Source organism: Gossypium hirsutum, chromosome A01 (genome assembly GCF_007990345.1).
Source record: "Gossypium hirsutum isolate 1008001.06 chromosome A01, Gossypium_hirsutum_v2.1, whole genome shotgun sequence".
Taxonomy (NCBI): Eukaryota; Viridiplantae; Streptophyta; class Magnoliopsida; order Malvales; family Malvaceae; genus Gossypium; species Gossypium hirsutum.
The window spans coordinates 6,041,309-6,060,047 of NC_053424.1; the positions used below are offsets into that span (position 1 = coordinate 6,041,309).

Consider the following 18,739-nt stretch of genomic DNA (forward strand, 5'->3'; position numbering starts at 1 on the left):
AATGGCAATGTCCAGACCCTGCTGAAAAAGGGCATCTAGAACCTCACTTTGCCACATACCAAAATGGCTCGTGCCATCAAAGATCTCCACGGCCAATCTTGCATTTGCAATTGTCGGTCTTGTCCACATGGACGATGTTGAAGCTCCTACACCGACCGTTTTCTCCATAATCTTTCAATATACCTAAGGAAATCTTTTCTGATGTGGAAGATCAGTTCAAACTGCAACCACAGAGCATACTACGATTAACCTTCGGCTCTGATACCACTTGTTGTTCCAATAGGGTCGGAAGCGTGTAAATTATTGTACTAAAAAATCACACAAAGTTCAATTCCCAGGGAAGAGAGGTGGATCACATGGATCTCTTAAATACCAAGTCTTTCCTTAGACAGAATATCCCTTCTATAGTAATTTAATAGCACAATTAAATACTACTATTATACCCTCAAATATTGAAAGAAAAATAGGACAAGAAAGAACACAAGAGATTTAACGAGGTTCAGTAAATTATACCTACGTCCTCGGGCACTAACACCAGATGATAACTTTACTATCTCCAAAGTATTACAAACAAATAGAATTCCTTAAGAATTCTCAAATGGGAGAAGAGAGAAAACTAAGAGAGAAAGATTGGTTGGGATGAATTGAAATGAAAAATGAGAATGCCTATTTATAGTTGAGGTTTAAGGACCAAACAATAAATAGCCCATTATCTCAAGGACCAAAAAAAAATTATCCCATGCCACTTTTTCAAAGTCAACTTTAGGGTGCTAAACTTGCACCACTTTGTATTGTTTGCCATTAATGTTGTCTCCCATTAATATTAACACGACCTATATTAATTTTTTATATATTTATTTAAAATATAATATATCAAAAACACTAAAAAGCATTGATAAATATTTTTCAATAAATTAAAAATAAATTAAAAATTATACTTAAATAACACTAACATAAGTACAATTTATTTTTAAACTTATATTTTTAGTTAAACCTTTGAACCCACTAACTTTTTGAACCCACATTTAATATATCCATGGACAAGTGTTGTTATTTTACTTCATTAACCCACTTTTACATTGTGTTGCTATTTTAATTAATGGAATTATTATGTATCTAAAAATATTTTTGATAAATAATAATATCTTTTTTAAGCAAGATAATAATAATTAAGATATTCATGTTATTATTAAATTTTATATGATATTTTTATTTATTTATTTATATCAAATTGTAGAGTTAAACATTGTCAGGTGATTCAGATCATCCTTCTTTTTCTCCCCAAAAATGACAACGAAAATAGATTAAAAGGGAAAAAGCCCATTCTACTCTCTAGCCTCTGTTTTTACTTTTTTTATTTTTATTTTTTGGTGTGTCTGTGTACTTTCTCTCATTTTCTCACCGCCCAAACAAATAAAAGAATATTGAAGAGCAAAGACACTGTAACACTAAAACGCTAGCTCGCCAACAGAACTACCGCAAAATGGCGGGAACCCATTAAACCTATTCGGCTCTTCCCGGAGCCCCACATCTTTTTCTATGCTAAAACTTTCCTTTATCCTCACAGTCCCCAATAAACCCAAAACTCCTCTTTTGTTTTGCCACTTCTCCAAACCAGAATCCCCTAAAAGCTCGAACCTTTTTTCTCATTTTTCTTTTCACTTCTGGGAAAAGCGAAATATGTCCACCAAAATCGTAGCTGAGTATGCCAAGTCTGGCAGGTCCTCTTGCAAAAAATGTGGGAAAACTATAACTGCTCAGGCCTTGAGGTTAGGCCTTGTTACCAGAGATGCTAGGGGCTTTGATATGACCAAATGGCATCACTTGGATTGCTTCCATGAAAAAATTGATTCCCTTGATGTTATTAAGGGCTTTGACTCTCTCAAGGTTGAAATTCCTTTTCTCTTGCAGCTAAAAAATTATTTTAAAAAATTGGGTTTTGATTAAAAAGGGATTATTTTCTGTTATTGGTGTTAGGGTGTTGACCAGGAAGCTTTAAAGAAATTGGCTGATGGGTCTATTAAATCGCCTAAGCAGGTACTTTGTTAAGTTTCCGAACTGTGATAGCAAATATGAACTGATGTTATCTTTTGCTGGTTAATTTTAGAGTTTCGTAGTTGGTTTAGCTTGGATGCTTCATAACACAGTTGAGTGTGATTTGAGAAATGCCAGTTAATTATGTCTGATTTATGTTTGTACTGTTGTGCTTTGTATCCGAATTTTAGGTCAAGTTTGTGTATTGATGAACCATTGTGTCCAAGAGGACTCTAGTTCTGTGTTCTGTTTAATTCTTTGCTGTCATGAGTGTAATGACTAATGAGTCGTACAAAAATGTATTGCTTATTCAGTTATTCTCTCTCCTACCTGAAACTATACATTAAGAACAAACAAGTATAACTAAAACAACTATTTATCTGTTTCGTGAACAGTTGCGAGGAAAAGATGATGAAGAGGAAAGGGAACAAGAAGAAGAAACTGAATCAGAGAAAAGCAATACAAAGAAAATTAAGGTAGGGGAGTACCCCTTTCCATTTTCTTGCATGGCATAGAGACCTTCAGAAAGAAAAGGAGAATAAGTTTTCCAGTTTTACCTTTCCGTTGCACTTATTATCATTTATCTTTCATATTTTATGCCATGTCATGAATGAAAGTGAATTAAAACAAAGAAGATATGAAGTGGAGGAAGTAAGGGCGGGTTATCCCTTTTTTCGCTTTCCTTGTATGTTGAGCACCCTAAAGAATAAACAAAGGAAATAACGTTGTAATCACCTATTGTTATTTCCAAATTCAAAGCCTGCTTAATTGACCGTGCACTAATTATTCTATGCATGGATAAATGTGTAAAGTGTGGTCGGTTCATGTGGTTAATACATATATATATAATGCTTGAGTTCATGATATTTGTGTAGTTGAGGATCCCCAACAACTAATCAATTCTAAATTTGTATGCCATCAACTAGTTGTCAGCGCCTGATGAGAAAGCTCAGTTTGACATAGCCTTTTCTGTCTCTGATATCAAGGATAAGTATAAGGTATAGTATATCTTACTTGATGTTTGAACCTTAAAATATTCTAAAGAAGTTTCATTATTTAGGGCTGAAATGTTTATAAATTGTTGAAAAGTTTTCGGCCTTTACCTGTTTGTATCTTTTTCTTTGCCTTTAGGATGCTGCATTAGAACCGAAATGGAAGGCATTCCAGACAATTATATTTCTTGAGCGGGTAAGATGCCAATCATTTAATACAGAAGAGAAACGAAGGAAGAAAAACTTGACTTCTTTTATGATAATGGATGCACAAGCTCAATAATTGGTTTAATCTTACAGATTCTAGCTATTTGTCATTTTACTTGTTTGATCTTTTGGTGGTATATCCATATGCTTCTTATGTTGAGACATGTTAATGTTCTTGAATCGTTATTTATTTTAATTGATTTTCTGGTATCGAGTACTTCAATTATAAGGTGACATCTCCCTCTGTCTTTCTCAGGATGATGGTCTCCATGATTCTGGTAAAATTGCAGCTTTTGATTTTGATGGTTGTCTGGCTAAAACATCTCTTAAAAGGTATGGTTATATGCAGTTTTTGTGCATTTAATTATGGTTGTTCTGCATATATACATTTGAATTTGCATAAATTTGACATGTATTGGCATTGGATGAATAAAGTACTTGCTTGTTTTTCTATCAGTTGATTTCGCATCTTTGTTATATGAAATTCTCGAATTTTTTTCTATGTCATTGATATGCTTGCCCATTTTTTAACTTGTTTTTGGTTCTGAATGATGTTAAATTCTTTTAAACATTTTTCCCTCCCACGCATTCAATTTGATTGGATGGAGTAGAATTCAACATAACTGCCATTCTGGATATAGGAATTAGAGGTTTAGGAGGTATGGGGAATAAAGGGGAAACGGTTATTGTGCCGATAAATGTGGGAAAGGTTATTGTGTTGAATTGAAGCAGCTGCTCAATTTTTTGAAATGATATCTATACTCGTCTTTCAGAGTAGGTGCAGATGCTTGGTCCCTTATGTATCCTTCAATACCAGAGAAGCTGCAGAGTCTTTATGAAGAGGGCTTTAAGCTGGTTTTGTCTCGTGTTCTGAAAGATTTCTGTTTGTTTATTTTCTAAGAAAATATAGCTGCAATCTGTTTTCTCATTGCAACTTTGGGTTGTGCAATATTTAGGTAATTTTTACAAATGAATCCAATATTGACCGCTGGAAGAATAAAAGGCAGGTAGCTGTGGACTCGAAAATTGGACGTATCACCAATTTCATCAATAAAGTAAAGGTTCCAATGCAGGTGTGGTTTTGCTCCCTTTGGTAAACCTTTATTATTCCTCCATAAAAGGAAAGATCCTCCATTCTATTTGAACAAATCTCGAATATTTTCTAGCACTGAGACTTAAACCAGCATGACGGTGCTTGTTGAAATAATTGCTCCCAGTCTTCATCTCAATGGTGTTATCAAGGTGGTGCTCAAACCTTTAGATGATGGAACCCTTCACTGAGAGAGTGGGGAAGATACTTTCATCTGGCAAACCCAACTAGTTTGAGATTAAGGCTTATTTAAATCGAGTCTAATGTGCTGCTTAAAGTTTGCAGCTTGCAGCAAATGAACAATTATAGTAGTAATGGGGACAATCCAAAGTCCAACTCAGAGGTCTGTTGGGATCTTTGAATGCACTGAATAAAACAACTTGTCAGGCATCATTCTCTGATATCTGAAAAGGTTTTCATGGTCACTTTATAATGCATGATGCTATCCGAACAATGAAGTACAAATCACCATACTGATTTCTGTAATGATGGGATCATCTCTAACGAACATCTGGCTTTATCTTCTTGCTTGATTTCATACTTTTTAAATGACCGTGGAATGCTTCTGAAATGCTCTACTATAATGTAAGAATAACATGAATTTGACAGGTCTTCACTTGTTTTATATGCATGCAGGTTTTCATAGCTTGTGGGATAAGCAGTTCTGGTGGTAAAGCTGTTGATCCTTTCCGCAAACCAAAGCCTGGCATGTGGCACATTATGGAGAAACATTTCAACTCTGGCATTCCAATTGATATGGATCAGTTATTTTTCCCGTCTTTGTTATCTTGTTTCGCTACATTTCACTATTCTAAACTTTTAAGTATCTATGTTTGTACTTGCTGTTGGTGATTCACGAAAGATTTTAGTATAATCGTGTCATGTGGGCATTTAAGTTTATTTATTTGACAGGAACTATGATTTTCTGTGTTCTAGATCTTTTTATGTTGGCGATGCTGCTGGGAGACCGAATGATCATAGTGATGCTGATATAAAATTTGCACAGGTCTCATTTAACTTGTTCATTGTATTGATTATTTTATTTCATTTTTCCGAATGCATTAGTTTTCATTATTGATTTATGTTTGCTTAACTTGTCTTTCTACGCTGGCATTTTGGCTGAGGCTGGAATACTGAAAATGGCCTTTTTATATCAATAACCAATATTCCTGCCTAGTTATACAATTTTGTAACCTTTTTTCCATGGTCTTGCTGTTGTTTCCGCTTAGCCCTTTTTCTGTAACCTGCAAGAACGAAGAACTATGGTCCTTTTAGTGCACATCTTCTAAACTGCCCCCCGTTTTCCGCTTGTGTGCCACTTGGATGCCTCAATTATTGATATTGATCAATGTCTAAACTCATATATATTTATTAAAATAGCGTCATTTACACGGTTTTGTTATGGTTGCAGGCGGTAGGATTGAAATTTTACGTTCCTGAGGACTATTTCAGATCTTAGTTCGGGTTAGTGGATGCCGGCATGTAGTACTTTATGAGTGACCGGCATGTAGTACTTTATTAGTTTCAAGCTATACTTTTATCTTATCTTAGATATCCTTTTAACAGCAAAACCTGGACTCAAATTGCTTGTGAATAAAACTTTATTAGTTTCAAGCTATACTTTTTATCTTATCTTATATAGCCTTCATGCTTTAGATTGTTTCATTTAAGGCCTTTCTTTGCCTTGGCAGCATATTCATGGAAAATAAAACTTCATTCGCATCGGTTATCCCTAAAATCGAGCACATTCTTCCTAACAGAAACACTGAGTTCCCCTGGCTAATTGCTAAAAGGATCAGCGTTCCTGTTGTTTTCGAATTTTGGGTACCTGATTTTACATTGTCATCTTGTTGGAGATCATGTACAGCTCTTGTTGAGATATTTCAGTAACAGAACATGAAACCAGTTAAGCTCATATGACTCTACTGGTATTTGAAAAGTTTCCAATTTTCTTTTCAACATCAAAATTGGAGGGTTTTAGATATATCAAGTAATAAGAATTTGGTGGAAATTCCGAACATGTTTAACATGACTGAGTTCATCATCGTACTGGATTGGAGATTTGCTGTTTCCGATTATTTCGAGTTCAAATTTACGAAGATGTTTTCAAATTTGAATATGATATTTAGTAATAAATAAATTATCGAGTATAAAAATATATTCATTATCCGTAACAACGAATTCAGATAATAAATATTTGAATTTAAATTTAAATATTATCCGAAATTATAAGAAAGAAGTTGAATATAATATGTTTTATTTAAGCCCATAATTGAAAATAGGAAGAATCTCATTTTAGCTACCTTTTAACACATAAGCTAATAGCTAAGCTTACGGAATGACCATAATAGCTAAGCTTATGGAATGACCATAATCTGATGTTGATAATTTGAGAATTTAATTAGAATATTTTCAAGTTTAAAAGCTGATTTAGATTTTAAGCATAATTTGAGGATGTCTGTTATAATTAATCCAATTCTCTAAATATACTTTACAGCTCGCGACGTTTATCGTACAAGTCACGTGTTCTTTCCTCCCATAAACTCAGCTGTCAAAGAAAAAGAAGAACACGAAATCAAAATCCGAAATCCAGTGTCAATGTCCAAGCGGAGCCACCATCACTTGACGGAACTCGGCTGCATCGCCTGCGAAGATTTGACGGAGTTCGGTGCCGGAAAGGAAGGTTGGTTAGCCCCTGATGCCGGCACCACCGTCCTCTGCGCTCTCGACGTCCATTCTCTCGCAATCGCTAACCGATCTGTTGTTCTCATCCTCGGCTGGTCCGACTCGGACGAACCTCGGGTTAAGATCCGACCCGAACTGTCACCTATCGAGGCAGAGCGCATCACGGCCATCGAGTGGCTGGTTTTCGATGATATTAAAGTGATTGCAATCGGAACCTCTAGAGGATTCCTTTTGATGTACTCTTTGCGTGGTGATTTGATTCATAGACAGGTAATGCTTCTATATACTTATTTTTCTTTGGTTTGGTTTGTTTGTAATTGATATTTTCTTGAGAAGTTAGTTTATAGCAAAATTATGTAATTTGATTAAACGAACAATAACTGGAATAAATGTTTATAATAAAGATTGTTACATTATGTAAAAGTAGACTTATGCATTTGGTCATCTAGAAAGATTGTGTTTTTAATTTTAATTCTTCGCACTTACTGCTTTTTATATTATGCTTTTGGAAAGAAGTAGTAGAAGCATCTAAAAAATTGTAGTTTGATGATTTTCCATTTATTCAATGCTGGGCTTATTTATTATTATTTTTGAATTTTATGCTTTGCTAACTTCATTAAGACATGTCTAGTTTACTATTGCCGTAAGTTTGTTGATGCTTAAGCTTTGTTGCATACCAGGCTTGGTGTGTTAGAATGCAAATGCTCGATTGGCTCGAATGTCTCACAATGGAGAATGAGCTTCTCGTTGTAAAAAAATTAACTTGTGCAAAGTGAAATTAACATTATCGGTATTCTTTTTTTTTTTCTTTTGTATAATTTTTGAGGAAACTATAAACTTGAAAGTTTTATATGTTTCATTAAATGATGAGCCATACGAGTCTTCTTGTGTTATAATCAGTTGTATCTAGTTTAATTAGGTATAGATCAGTTTAGATGTAAATTGCTGTTGGAATGGGTGAACTCATATGTTTAATATTTAATTTTATAGATGGTATATCACGGACAAATCATAAAGCTAAGAGTTCGGGGAACTAAGAAAGATCTGATGCAAGATATATCTTCAGAGGATGTTTGTGTTGTCATGCCGGGTGTAATCGCTCGTTTTGATGGGTCTGATATACGGGTGAGTTACATAGCTGTTTGGAAATGTACTAGTTATTCTGCAATTGGCATGAGCCTACCTGTTTATTTTATGCAGAAGCAAAATGTTATCAATATGTATATGTGGGACATGTTTGACTAACTTAGACTACCTGCCTCTGTTATTGTAGAGTATGCTTCAAAGGTGGTTTCAAGAAACTCATTCTCGTTTTTGGGATGAGAAATCAAATAAAGATTCAGAGGATAACGGCAACTTTGACGACAGATTGCCTTACCAGATATGGAATGTTAATAAGTATGGGTCATGTGTTGATGCAGCAATCACTGGCATAATGCCACCTCCACTCATGGAACTCCAGGTGATTTTTTTTATATTGCTTAATCTTATAGGCCCAAAACTCAAGTTAGAAGTGCAAGTACTCATTTTCTTATTCTTAATTAGTGGCCACTTGACTTTGAATGTGCATATGGAAAACTGTTTTTGCTTGTTCTCTGTTCATTTCTTGTTCCTTGTAGTACATTGTTATCTATGCTTTTGGTTCTTCTCTAATAAATTATGGAAGTTTTCTGAAGTTATGCTGTTATATGAATTCAGCTGCTTTTATTGTTGGGCAGTCAAGTCAACGTTACTATTGTGCTGTCACCATTGGAGATGATGCTGTGATCTCTGCTTTCAGGTTAGTTTCTCTGCATTTTGAAATATAATATGATTTACCTTCCATAAAAAATGGATTCTTTTCTTCCTTTTTATTATGTTTTACTGATCAAATTTTTTAAACTATATTGAAGACTTTCAGAAGATAGGAAACGTTCCTTGGTAGGAGTTATTTTGTCAAAAGTTATGCCTGTCACATTTTCCACTATTGCTTCTTTTTCCAAAATGATATGGCGGAGTGAACCAACACCAACCAGTAAACCAGAAGAGAAGCTTCAGTCATTTGCTCGAGGTGGAGTTTGTTAATTTTTTTCCTCGTGTTTCCTTATTTTGTTGGGGTATTGTTTTGTCCTAGGATGAATCTCTAAAAGTATGTGCTTGTCCAAAATCCATTTATTCTTTTAATTGTCCTTCAAGAAATGTGTTATCAGAATTAAATTTTAGGTTATTGAAGTTGATAGACATTTGTTTTAACTGATCTTTAGTTCTCATTATTGCTTTGGTACAATCACATTTCACAAATACGTTTAGCAGCATATCTTATATTTAAACATGGAAATGCTGCTTGCATCTTTCTCATCTTATTGTATTTACCAAGCTCTTAGTCTCTTAATTTCATAAATTTTCCTTCTCATTCATGCTACATGCTTATTTATGCTGTTCAACTATGTGCTTATACTGAGCAACAGAGTTCATCATAGTGTGTTCTGATGTGAAGTTAAATATTTAATATGTTTCTATCATAATCTCAGATAAAGAATGTTATAAGTTCTTTGTGCATTTTTGAGGTGTTGTGAATGCTAACAGGCTTAGCACACAAATCTTAGTCATTTTTTGTTCTTATTAATGTTTTTCCAAGACCCATAGAATAAGTTACTGATGTCATGACTTATGCCAGCTTCTTCATTGACATGTTTGAAGGACTACCCAAGAAAGGGTGAAAAGCTGACCTTATCACCCAGTGGCACTTTGGCTGCTATCACGGATTCACTTGGTCGTATATTACTCTTAGATACTCAGGCACTTGTAGTAGTGCGAATTTGGAAGGTTTCTTCTGCTTTTATAATTTTGAATTCTTGGGAACCAACTGCTCCTTTTTCTGGTCTAAGCAGTATTTTTCATGCACTCTTTCAGGGATATCGTGATGCAAACTGCTTTTTCATGGAAATGTTAGTGAATAGAGATGATAAATGTGCAAGTTCCTCTTACCATGTACCAGGAAAGAGTGACTATTGCCTCTGTTTAGCCATTCATGCGCCCCGAAAAGGAATTATTGAGGTTTTTATATTCTTACTTGGTTCTTATTGGAATTTCCAGTTTATAGTTTAAACGTTTGAGGGCTTACAAATCTAAGATCAAGTAACTTTCGATATAAAGCCCATTTTGCTTGTTGTGTTAGGACCTTGAGAATCTATTTTTATACTATGATCATTAAGGTAAGAGAAGCAAGAGTCTGACATTTATTGGTTTTATATCATCTAACGATCCACAGGTATGGGGTGCATAAGGGCTACACGCAAAAAGCCAGTGTGAACCCTTGCCTATGGGTGGTTGCAACTTGTATATATATTATTAAGGTTTTTTACTAAGCCAGTGTGCCTTAGCATTGCGCCTGGCACTTGTTCCTTAACTAATACCAGCAATGGTAAGGCACATTGCACTCCTAAGGGAGAACGCAGGTTCGAACTTTGGAGACGATATTGTTGGGATGGATCACCACGAACCCAAATATCTGTAAAACAGATATGGAGAATATAAAAAAAAACCCTTAACTAATGGTGTGTTGTAAGGGGCCAAATTTTTTCTGTGGAGAGGGAGGGAAGATTAAGTTATATATATTTATGAGAGCTAAAATGCAATTTCACGATTGCATTGGCATATATCTTTATAGTTTTTAGGACTAAATCAAAATTTTATCATTTTGGGGGGCCAGGGCCCATCTACCCCCTTACCTTTGCCTGTATGTTGTTGTAACTTTTTTTTATTGCTCCTGTAGCTTTTTATTTTATTATCTCTTAATCAATAATAGAACAATTCCAATAGTTTTATCCAATAAATTAATAAGAATCATAAGAAATTTCATAACTTTTCTAGGTGTTCCCCAAAATAATGTTCACCCACATATTCACAATATATCCTAATAATTTCATTAGAAATAAAAAAAGAGCTTTCACTTACTTTTTCTTTTAATTGTAAGACCAAAAACCATTCTCTATCATTCCTCATCTCTTTAGAGCTTCTCCTCTTTCTCTCAATTTTTTTTTTCCTTTTTGCATGCTTGATAAGAAATTGATGGCAACTTTGATTTTTATTTCCTTAGGTTTCCATTTTTTTAACCCTAGTGTGTTTTTTACTCATGGGCTTTAGTCAAAACTCTTACTAAAACAATTGGACCGTGCTATTATGATTTGATCGAGTAATTACATATTTCAAGTAGAAAAATTGTGTGAATGGATTGATGTATTAGTCTAAAACTTGGTTCACTCTTAAAGGAAACATCTTAATTTTATCTTCTCACGAGTGAATTGAATGTTACTAATATTTACTCTATCAGGATATATGAATTTGACTGATTTTTGGCTTTGCTGTTCTGATTTGAGTTGTGTTGGGGACTGAAAACTAGACAACATTTGGATGGTTTTCTTTATATATGCAGCTCTTAGATCTTCATATGCAATTACCGTTATGCACTTGATAATATCAATTTCTTGTGTCAAGTGGTTGAGTATGTGAATGTGCACAGGTGTGGCAGATGAGAACTGGACCACGTCTCTTAGCTATCCAGTGTGCTAAAGGCTGCAGATTGTTACAGCCAACATACAGGTTTGGATCATTATCAGACTCTCCTTATGTTCCTCTCGAAGTGTTTTTGTTGAATGGAGACTCAGGCCAGTTGTCAGTGTTGAATCGTTTTCTTAATTGAAAATTTTACATAGAAAGTTCAAATGTTCAGTCTCTGTTCTCAATTTGATTTCTTTACCTACAACTTAGTTTGCTTCTCTTAGAACCACAAATTAAGGTTCTATGAAATGTATGTATGTTGTAGACAGAATTCATGCCTCATTTCATTTTCCAGTGAAAGCTAGTAAATGGCAAAGGAATGGCTTAATTTGATGAGAAAATTAGCTCCTTGTTTCTGTAAATGGATGATAATATAAGGTTCAAGGAGACTTCTTTTTATCCATCTATAAATGGCATGAAAATGGCACAAATGATGCATTCTTAATAATTAAAAAAATGCAAGTATTGAGCACCCGGGTCTAGTGTAATAGATGATTTTTGGTTAAATTCTATAGTAGGTGCTTGTACTATATACATTTTTGTTGGATTTAGTCCCTCAATTTAATACTTTTAGTCGCTTTACTTTTTTTTTTCTTTTAATATGTGTTTCCAATTTTGAAGCCAACAAATTTTCATTAAATTCCAAAAATAATTTGGCGTGATTATTTTTGTTAAACATGTGGTGAGGTGACGAATATATCTTGACAGTTCTTTTACGGTTGGACATGTTATACATCTCTTTTTAATTTGTTCAACCATTAAAAAAAAACCCAAGGTCTATATGTTAGCTACGTTAAAACTAAATGATGGTAAAAAAGTTTGCACGAAAATACACATTTCAATCATAAAGGCAAATTTCATATAACTACAATTCTAATTAGAATCGAGACTACAATGTAAAATTAAAACTAAAAGTACATTCGTATGACTTCCATAGACGAATTAGGGAATTACAATTACAATTATTATGACAAGAATTAGAGTATTACAATGCAAAAAATGGATGAACAATCTAAATTAAAATAAATCTGGACAGGGTTTGGACATACAATGTGAAATGAGAATCCACACTATCCAAATAATGAGATACTTGAAGCTGTCTTTGTTACTTCTAACAAAATTGTCGTAATCATTTTTTTGGAAAACGGGGATCGACTTGAATTTTAAAAAACGAAAATGAAAAATGGGGAGTCGCCACCAATCCTTTTTGATGAGGTGTGATCGGATCACCTTAAATTAATCATTTTAATAAAAATTAAGATTTATCAAAACGATAAGTTTTGGTCTACGAAAATCAGAAAATGAGCTCGGGAGTCGGTTACGCACGAGGAAGGATTAGCACCCTCGATACGTCCAAAATTGGTACCTAGTTGATTAATTAGTGTCTTAGTGTCGAAGATTAAAAACTTGAGAGACTTTTGAAATACGATCCCTTTTTTATAAAAAAGTTCAAGTGTTAAAGACCTTCTCGTCTCGAAATATGAAATGTCACATCCAGTGAGTTAGGACTAGAGGTGATCATGGGCCGGGCCCATACAAATTTTTAGGCCCGTCTACTAGGCCTAGGCCCTGCCCGGCTCGAAATATGGGCCTAAAATTTTGCCCAAGCCCGGCCCGAAATAAAATTACTAAGCCCGAGCCCGGCTCGGCTCGGCCCATATTAATTTTTTTATTTCATTAAATAAAAAAATTTAAAAATATAATAAATCAAATATATTTAAAAACATAAAAACAAATAAAAATAATACTAAAACAATTCTTAAAACATACACAAATTAATAATATAATAAAAAATGATTATATTAAAAATTTAAAATAATTTAAAATAAAATAAAAATATATATTAATATATAATTCGGGCCGGGCCGGACTGAGCCCGGGCCAAAAAACTATTACCCGAGGCCCAGCCCGTTTTCTAAACGGGCCTCATTTTTTTGCCCAAGCCCATTTTTTGGGCCTATATTTTTACCCAAACCCTCCTATTTTTTGGGCGGGCCTTCGGGCCGGGCCGGGCCGCCCAGCCCATGATCAGCTCTAGCTGCGATGTCTGGGGCACTTATTCCTTTTTTATTCATTTTGTATTCCAGCAATGTTCGTTGACTCTGATTAATCTATTCCCTTCAAATTTTGTTTCTGACAAATTTCAGTTTGTCATTGTTATAATCTTTCGCAAGCATTTTGCATTGAAATGATGATTAATGGACTAAAGCCATTTTCTCAAAAAAGAGTTCTGTATATTACTCTGAAAGTTTCTAAATAGTACAGGAATCTGAAACAGGACTATTATTTAGAGCTAACCAAACTCAAAGATTGGAAGCATCTGAGAAGAAAGAGTTTAAATTGGGACTACCTCTTCAGGTTTTCTGTTCAAAATTTGAGCTGAACAAGAAGACAATGTGCCATTTTAGTGAAAGAACCTCGATGAACAAAGAGCAATAGCAACCTAAACATTAAAAGGGACTCACGCTCACCACATGTTGCACCCATACATTCATAGATCATTCATAATGCATCTAATTAGGAGCATTTGGTTCACTTTGGTCATAGCATCCTAATTCTTTGGCATAAGCATAAATACATGGAACTGATTCTACAGGTCATGTCCTTAGAATCAGTGAATTCACCAAGCCTTAAACCCCTAAGTAGTAGGGTAACAGGTTAAATTTACAGACCTTAACCCCCTAAGCAGTAGGGTAATAGGCTGAAAATTACAGATCTCGTCTCCCTAAAGTTATAGTGGGACAGATTAATTCCAGCGAATCTTTTCCTGAAGTCTCAGCGAAGCAGATTGAAGTCACTAGTCTTATCTCCCTGAAGTGCAATGGAGCAAACTGAAGTTACAAGTCTCATCTCCCTGAAGTCGCAGTGGAGCAGACTAAATTTATAGACCTTAAACCCCCTAAGCAGTAGGGTAACAGGTTAAATTCACAGATCTTATCACCCTAAGCAGTAGGGAAACAGATCAAAGGCAACGAGCTTTAACCCCTTAAGCAGTAGGGTAACAAGCTGAAGTTTATAGATCTTATCGCCCTAAGTAGTAGGGAAACAGATCGAAGACGGAGGGTCTTAAACCCCTAAGCAGTAGGGTAACAGGCTGAAGATTTACAGATCTTATCACCCTAAGCAGTAGGGAAGCAGATCGAAGATGATGAGCTTTGACCCCCTAAGCAGTAGGGTAACAAGCCAAATTTACAGACCTTAACCCTCTAAGCAGAAGGGTAATAGGCTGAAAATTACAGATCTCGTCTCCCTGAAGTTGCAGTGGAACAGATCAAATCCAACGAATCCTATCTTCCTGAAGTCTCAGCGAAGCAGATTGAAGTCACTAGCCTTATCTCCCTGAAGTGCAGTAGAGTAGACTGAAGTTACAAGTCTCATCTCTTTGAAGTCGCAGTGGAGCAGACTAAATGTACAGACCTTAAACCCCTAAGCAGTAGGGTAACAGGTTGAATTCAAAGGGCTTTAACCCCCTAAGCAGTAGGGTAACAAGCCGAATTTGCAGATCTTATCAACCTAAGCAGTAGGGAAACAGATCAAAGAAGATGGGCTTTAACCCCCTAAGCAGTAGGGTAATAGGCTGAAAATCACAGATCTTGCCTCCTTGAAGTTGCAGTGGAGCAGATCAAATACATCGAATTTTGCCTCCTCGAATACTGTGAAGCAGATTCAAACTACCAAGCTTTAACCCCCTAAGCAGTAGGGTAACAAGCTGAAGTTTATAGATATTATTGCCCTAAGCAATAGGGTAACAAGCCAAATTTTCAAACCTTTAACGCCCTAAGCAGTAGGGTAACATGTTGAGTTTACAGATCTAAACCCCTAAGCAGTAGGGAAACAGATCAATGATGACAAGCCTTAACCCCCTAAGCAGTAGGGTAACAGGCTGAAAATCAAATATCTTCTCCTTGAAATGGCGTTGGAGCAGTTAAAAGCCACAACAGATCTCCTTGAAGTTTCAGTGGAATTGATCGAAGCTACAGCAGATCTCCTTGAAGTTTCAGTGGAATTAATCGAAGCTACAGCAGATCTCCTTGAAGTTTCAGTGGAATTGATTGAAGTCACATGTCTTATCTCCATAGAGTTGCAGTGGAGCGGATCAAGACAAACCTTAACTTCTTGAAGTTGCAGTAGAGCAGTGAAGCGGAGCGAAGCAACAAGATTGGAATGAAGCTACCTGGAGAAAAGGAGCGCTAAACAAGTCCAAACACGGTGAGACCGGGCAAAATTGGTCTTTCTTAAGTCTTTGCTCTGTTCTCGTTACACGACAACAAGCAAAGAGGGGCAGCTGTACAAGCCCAATTTTGGGCCCAAATAAACATAACCCAACTACCCAATTAAAACCCAATACAAACCCAAAACCCTTAGCCCAAAACTTAGCCCAAAACACTAACCCAACCCAAAGAAAATCAAAAAAAGAAAACCCTAATCCCACTAAGCCTCACCTAGGACCCTCTGGCCGTCTGCCACCTCCTGCCTGCTGTAGCCACCGCCCTCGTCACTGTGCCACCGCCCAAAGCTGTACCTGCAAGCATTAATGAGACAAGACAGAAAGCAAGAAGCAAGTTGTAGAAAAAATGCCTATAAAAGGACAAATCAAAAAACCATTGTACATTCGGCCTTTGATGTAATGAAAAAATAATCTTAGGTTTTAAAACACAAGCAAAGAAGCTAAAAACTCTAGCAATATCAAAAAGCAAAGAAAAACAGTTCAAACACAGGAGCAAAGTTTGAAATCTAAGGTGATAGTTTTATTATTTTCGTGTTCTTGTTTCATTTTTTTCGAATCTTTGACAGGTATTAACATATATATATACATATTATAGATACATATAAAATATAAAAAAAACGTACCTTTTCGATCTCCGGCCACCGTGCACTGCGGCCGGCACGGCGGACGGCACAGCGGTGGTTGAGGCTGCGATTCCCCCCTAACCGGAGAGCAAAGAGGAGCTCTCAGTTTTTTTTTAAGAATGGTGTAAAAATGAAATTTTTTAGAAAAATTTTAGCTTTTATAGGCATTTAGAAACGACGCCGTTTTGGGCCTTGCTCCCACAGGCCAAAACGACGTCGTTTAGCTACCCTAACCCGAGACCCGGCTCCGACCAGCCTCAGGATTCGCGTGTTTTCGTATGATGGTCTAATTGCACGCGCGGTCCTTTCGCTTTTCACACGTTTTGCAATTAGCTTTTTATTTCTTTCAAATTGGCCTCTAAATTCATCACGTTTTGTGATTTAATCCTCCCTCCTGCGACGTCGTTTTAAGGGTTCGGGTAAATTACCCTTTTGATCCTCTGCAGTCGCGCGCGCATTCAAAGGGGTCCCTTCTTTCATATTTATTTTAAAATCGACCCCAAAACTTGATATTTGTTTCGAATTTAGTCCCTTTTTCATATTTAATACTGTTTCTGTATTATTTTTACTCTTTATTATTTTAATATTATTCATTATTCTATTTTACCATTCTTGTATTATTATTTTTAGCATATTTTATTATTATTTATATATTTTTTTAAATTAATATTACATATATATATTTTATAGTTGTTTTATATATATTATTATTGTTCCTAATATATGTTTTATGTATACATATTCAAATGATCTATTATGTACATTTTGTTATATCTATTCTTACCTCTATATTTATTATTAATATTAATATATGTTTTATTATATATCTTTAACATATATACGTATACATTTATATATTCTTATTATTAGTTTTTGATATTATTGTTTTGTTAATACATTTGTGTCATATATACATACTTTTAATATATATTTGTATATTATACTTCATATTATGCCCATGTAAATTAATATTATATCATGTCTATCATTTTGTTATAGTTTTTATGTATTGTAAATATCATATTATATTCTATCATGTATATTATGTATGTCATGTATATGTTTTAATATATTATGTGTTTATTTTGTTTTGTATTACACGTACATGTTATGTATATACATTTGATATTATCATATATTTATTTTCCATATATTTATGTAATGTTTTATTATTATTATCATTATTTTGCAATTTTACTATAATTACTATTATACCTTTCACTATTATCACTATTGCATTATTACTTTTATTACTATAACCTTTTTATATGTAATTACCTATACGCTATTGTTTTTATACTAACTAATTTAAAATATATATATACGTATTTTAGCGTACTTATGTCACTTATATATATATCATTATTCTCATTATTATCGTTTCGTCACCTATTTATTTATACCTTTGTAAATTCTTTCAAACCTTAAATCATTCATTATTTGTATCATCATAATTATTATTACTAACATATATATACTATGTAATTTTATTACGTATACATTTTTATATATACTATACATATGCATCTTTTAATATTGTACTATTATTATATATATTTCCTTTATATATTTCTCATTACTACGTATGTACCTTAATACACATATGTATATGCTTTTATATCGTTATTATCGCTATAATTGTCATTTTATTTTGCCATTATTTATTTATTTATCTATTTGCTTGCGTGTTCAACCATTTCACTTCCCTCACGCATTAGTTTATATTTACATATTACTAACTAGAGTTGATCATGGGTTGGGCGGCCCGGCCTGGCCCGAAGGCCCGCCTGAAAAATGGGAGGGTTTGGGTAAAAATATAGGCCCGAAAAATGGGCTTAGGCAAAAAAATGAGGCCCGTTTAGAAAACGGGTCAGGCCTCGGGTAAGAGTTTTTTGGCCCGGGCCCGGCCCGGGCCCGGCCCGGCCCGAATTATATATTAATATATATATATTTTATTTTATTTTTAATTATTTTAAATTTTTAATATAACTATTTTTTATTATATTATTAATTTGTGTATTGTTTTAAGAATTGTTTTAGTATTATTTTTATTTGTTTTAATATTTGTTTTTATGTTTTTAAATATATTTGATTTATTATATTTTTAAAATTTTTTATTTAATGAAATAAAAATTTTTTTAATATGGGCCGGGCCGGGCTCGGGCTTAGTAATTTTATTTCGGGTTGGGCTTGGGCAAAATTTTAGGCCCATATTTCGGGCCAGGCTGGGCCTGGGCCTAGGAGACGGGCCTAAAAATTTGTATGGGCCCGGCCCGAACCCGGCCCGGCCCATGATCACCTCTAATCGCAGCGTGAGCTTCTCTGTACTAACTTCTTGAGG

The 18,739-nt window shown here is 34.7% G+C and overlaps 2 protein-coding genes across 3 annotated transcripts; both read left to right on the forward strand.

The window, feature by feature from the left end:
- The first annotated feature begins 1,331 nt into the window (after positions 1 to 1,331).
- LOC107916715 (polynucleotide 3'-phosphatase ZDP) lies at positions 1,332 to 5,941 on the forward strand. Its single transcript, XM_016846064.2, has 11 exons — positions 1,332 to 1,887; positions 1,978 to 2,037; positions 2,430 to 2,510; positions 2,961 to 3,032; positions 3,166 to 3,222; positions 3,490 to 3,566; positions 4,007 to 4,088; positions 4,190 to 4,306; positions 4,960 to 5,087; positions 5,260 to 5,329; positions 5,735 to 5,941. The coding sequence occupies exons 1-11, from the start codon at positions 1,540 to 1,542 to the stop codon at positions 5,780 to 5,782; spliced, it is 1,140 nt and encodes a 379-aa protein (XP_016701553.1). The 5' UTR covers positions 1,332 to 1,539; the 3' UTR covers positions 5,783 to 5,941.
- Positions 5,942 to 6,690: 749 nt separating this feature from the next.
- LOC107918043 (rab3 GTPase-activating protein non-catalytic subunit) lies at positions 6,691 to 11,888 on the forward strand. Of its 2 annotated transcripts, XM_016847541.2 has the most exons (8): positions 6,691 to 7,278; positions 7,999 to 8,133; positions 8,282 to 8,470; positions 8,727 to 8,788; positions 8,901 to 9,058; positions 9,665 to 9,813; positions 9,901 to 10,044; positions 11,510 to 11,888. In XM_016847541.2, the coding sequence occupies exons 1-8, from the start codon at positions 6,922 to 6,924 to the stop codon at positions 11,687 to 11,689; spliced, it is 1,374 nt and encodes a 457-aa protein (XP_016703030.1). In that variant the 5' UTR covers positions 6,691 to 6,921; the 3' UTR covers positions 11,690 to 11,888. The 2 variants fall into 2 exon arrangements, with proteins under 2 accessions (XP_016703030.1, XP_016703029.1); XM_016847540.2 differs by having other exon boundaries at positions 9,665 to 10,044.
- Positions 11,889 to 18,739: the final 6,851 nt, after the last annotated feature.

Coding starts and splice junctions, on each gene's coding strand:
- LOC107918043 (XM_016847540.2), top strand. CDS start 6,922: ATGTCCAAGCGGAGCCACCATCACTTGACGGAACTCGGCTGCATCGCC. Junction 7,279..7,998: donor GTGATTTGATTCATAGACAG/GTAATGCTTCTA, acceptor TTAATTTTATAG/ATGGTATATCACGGACAAAT. Junction 8,134..8,281: donor TTGATGGGTCTGATATACGG/GTGAGTTACATA, acceptor CTGTTATTGTAG/AGTATGCTTCAAAGGTGGTT.
- LOC107916715 (XM_016846064.2), top strand. CDS start 1,540: ATGCTAAAACTTTCCTTTATCCTCACAGTCCCCAATAAACCCAAAACT. Junction 2,038..2,429: donor CTATTAAATCGCCTAAGCAG/GTACTTTGTTAA, acceptor TTTCGTGAACAG/TTGCGAGGAAAAGATGATGA. Junction 2,511..2,960: donor GCAATACAAAGAAAATTAAG/GTAGGGGAGTAC, acceptor GCCATCAACTAG/TTGTCAGCGCCTGATGAGAA.